General features: G+C 45.7%; 1 protein-coding gene across 1 annotated transcript in view; it reads left to right on the forward strand.

Moving 5' to 3' along the window:
* Positions 1–2927, forward strand: part of LOC109291234 (proteasome activator complex subunit 4-like) — a 108821-nt gene that overhangs the window by 30396 nt on the left and 75498 nt on the right. The window contains exon 2 of the mRNA XM_019508152.1: positions 2493–2633. Within this exon, the coding sequence (XP_019363697.1) occupies positions 2493–2633 (141 nt within the window). The remainder of the gene's footprint in view (positions 1–2492; positions 2634–2927) is intronic.

The raw sequence follows: 2927 nt of genomic DNA on the forward strand, positions 1-2927 counted from the left end.
GGGGGTTAAGCAGGGAAATATGGCAATATAACAGCTTTTTCAGTAGGAGCCTCTGCCAAGGAAAGTTACTTGGTATGAGCTGCCCCTGTGTGGCATTACTTTCCTTTCCCCAATCAGAGGCTCATGTTGCATCCCACGCGCTCCCCCCTGGGCACCAGCTGGCATGTGACGGCAGCACAGAGTCCCTGCTCCCAGCACTGATGCAGGTATGGGAACGGGGGTATACCCTGCTGCCACTTACCCAGCCAGTGCTTGGGGGGGGGGGGTAGCAGGCATGGCTTACTCCAGGTGGAAGGGGGAAAGCGGCAGCAGGGCATAGCCCCTGCTCCCAGCACTGCCACGCCCACATCAGCACTGGGAGTGAGGGCTCTGTTCTGTTGCTGCTTCCAAGCTGGCGCAGCATGCAAGCATGGCAGTGCTGGGAGTGGGGGTTGTGCCCTGCTGCCGCTTGCCCCCTTCTGCCCAGAGCAAGCTGTGCCTGCATCCTGCACCCCTCCCCCCCGGCTGGGTAGTTTGTCTCAGCCCCAATCCCTCCCTCAACCCTTCCCTTCTACCTCCCCCAACCCCAACAGACTTACCAGCCGGAGGCAGATGTGTCAACTGCCTGTCACGTATGTGTGTTAAGAAACAGTGGGGTGAAAACTGCAGGGATGGTAGCTCTTGCTGATGCCACAAAGCCTGCCAAGTTTCAGGAAAATAGGTGCAGGGTTTTGCGGGAAACTGCACCTCAAACTGCTGACGAGCAAAACTCGTGACATGGGTGACACTGCATGTGTTAAGGCGCAGCAGGGTGAAAGCTTCAGAAGAAGCTAGCCCCTGCTGAGGCCATGAAGCCTGCTACCTGTCAAGGAGGTAGGTGTAGGGACCCTGCACCTCCAACTGCTGACAGGCAAAACTTGTGTCATAGGTGATTGTGCAACTAACTGTCTCTGTCTTGGGTCAGAAGCAGTTGTGGGCTCTGTATTGATTCTTTCCTTTCCTTGGTCTGTGGTTTTCTAGGTGTTAATCCTTGCTTGTTAACTTATTATCTAGTAGCTAGCTACTGTGTATTGAGCTGGTCCCTGAGTGAATCATGATTGATTGGTAACACAGTAACATAGCAGCCAGGCCTGCAGTAGTTCCCTTCCTCCTCCCCTGTGCCCCAAAACAGACACGGTTGCACAAGCACCTATGACATGAGTTTTGCCTGTCAGCAGCTAGAGTCGCAGGGCCCCAGAACCCAGAAGCTCCTGCACTTACCTCCTTAACAGCTGGCAGGCTTTGTGGCCTCAGCAGGGGCTAGCAGGCCTGCAGCTTTCACCCTGCTGCACCTTAACACATACAGTGTCACCTGTGTCACAAGCTTTGCTTGTCAGAAGCTTGAGGTGCAGTTTCCCAGAAACCCCTGTACCTATTGTCTTGAAAGGTGGCACGTGTCATGCTTTCAGCAGAGGCTACCATCTCGGCAAGTTTCATCTGAATCGGCCAAAAGACAACAAAGTTATAGCTATTTCATTGATTCCCCATTATACCCTATGGGCGAATCACCAAATCGTTTCCAAATTGATTCAGAAAGCCTAAAGCTTCCAGTGATTCGATTCAGATTCATAGATTCGGCTTCCGAATCATCTCCAAATCCAAAGCTTTTTACAGCCCTACTGTTCAGTCTATGGCTGAATCTCTGAAGTGGCGCTGAATCTTTTGGATCTGATTTGGCCAAATCAAATCAGGATAGTGATTTGATCTCTGAATCAAATCACTGGCCTGCAAATGGGCTGAATCAGAATTGAATACTTGCTGCCTCGCACAGTCCTATCCAAGTAGTTTGGCTCGGCCTACAGCACCTGTAGTCTCTTGCAGTTGGGGTTTAGTAGAACAGCCCCAGTGTTTTGTTTGCCTCCAACCCTCAGCCCCCTGCAATTGCCTGCACTTTCTCTTGGAAAATACTGTACTTGCCAATATTTTCAAGGAGAGATTTTTTTTTTCTTAATTTTTTTTCTTTCGAAGAAGGATGTGCATCTTATTTGGGGGCACGTTTGTATGGAACAAAAATACAGTATATAATTGCTTAAATGTCTATCTAGTATATTCCCCTCATTAATAAAGTCTGTATTTAGTTGTAAATCAACTTGTCATACAGCTTATTAACTAATTAAACTTAACGTTTCTTTGGGAAGTTAACACAAAAGCACCAGCAAAAGGCCTAGCAAATATAGAACAAGATTAAAATTTATTTTAGAGAAAGATCTTGCATTTGTCAGTTAAAACTAGTGACTTAAATCATTCTGACATGCTATGCTGTGTTGTTCAATTCTCAGTTGCTTTAGGCTTTTTATTTCTCTTGTAAATGTTTTTCATTTACTAGCAGGCTATAACTAGACCCTTTGCTCTAGTGGTAAGACTTTAGGGTAGATTAACTTCAAGTTGTTTAACAACAAAGTTCTTGGGCAGCTCTGTCACCAAAGATGAAACTCTTTAAAGCATATTTTTTATTCCTTTTATTTTGCTTATAGGTATATCCGTTTATATGGGAGAAAATTTAGTAAAGAAGATCATGTGCTTTTTATCAAGTTGTTGTATGAGTTGGTGACGATTCAAAAGCTGGAGATCAGCATGATGCAAGGTTTTGCACGTCTGTTGATAAACCTTTTAAAGTAAGTACTATTCTCTACAATCCATTGAAACTCTTATTTTTAAATATTTAAAGTCCATAACTGAAATAGTTTAAACTTGTTCCACAACTTGATGATGTAGTTTGTCTTCATGCCTTTTAACTCCATTTTGAGCTTGATAGCAACAGGTAGGTGACCTGTTGCTGGGGGCACTGACACTTTTTTCTGTTTTCCCACATTTCCCAAGCAGGAGTTCAATAAAACTTCAGTAGTTTACAAGTAAGCAGTCTAGAGCAGGAGTTCTCAACCTTTTTTGATCAGTGTACCCCCCCCCCC

This window comes from Gavialis gangeticus, unplaced genomic scaffold (assembly GCF_001723915.1).
Source record: "Gavialis gangeticus isolate Ggan-Ray unplaced genomic scaffold, GavGan_comp1, whole genome shotgun sequence".
Classification (NCBI taxonomy): Eukaryota; Metazoa; Chordata; order Crocodylia; family Gavialidae; genus Gavialis; species Gavialis gangeticus.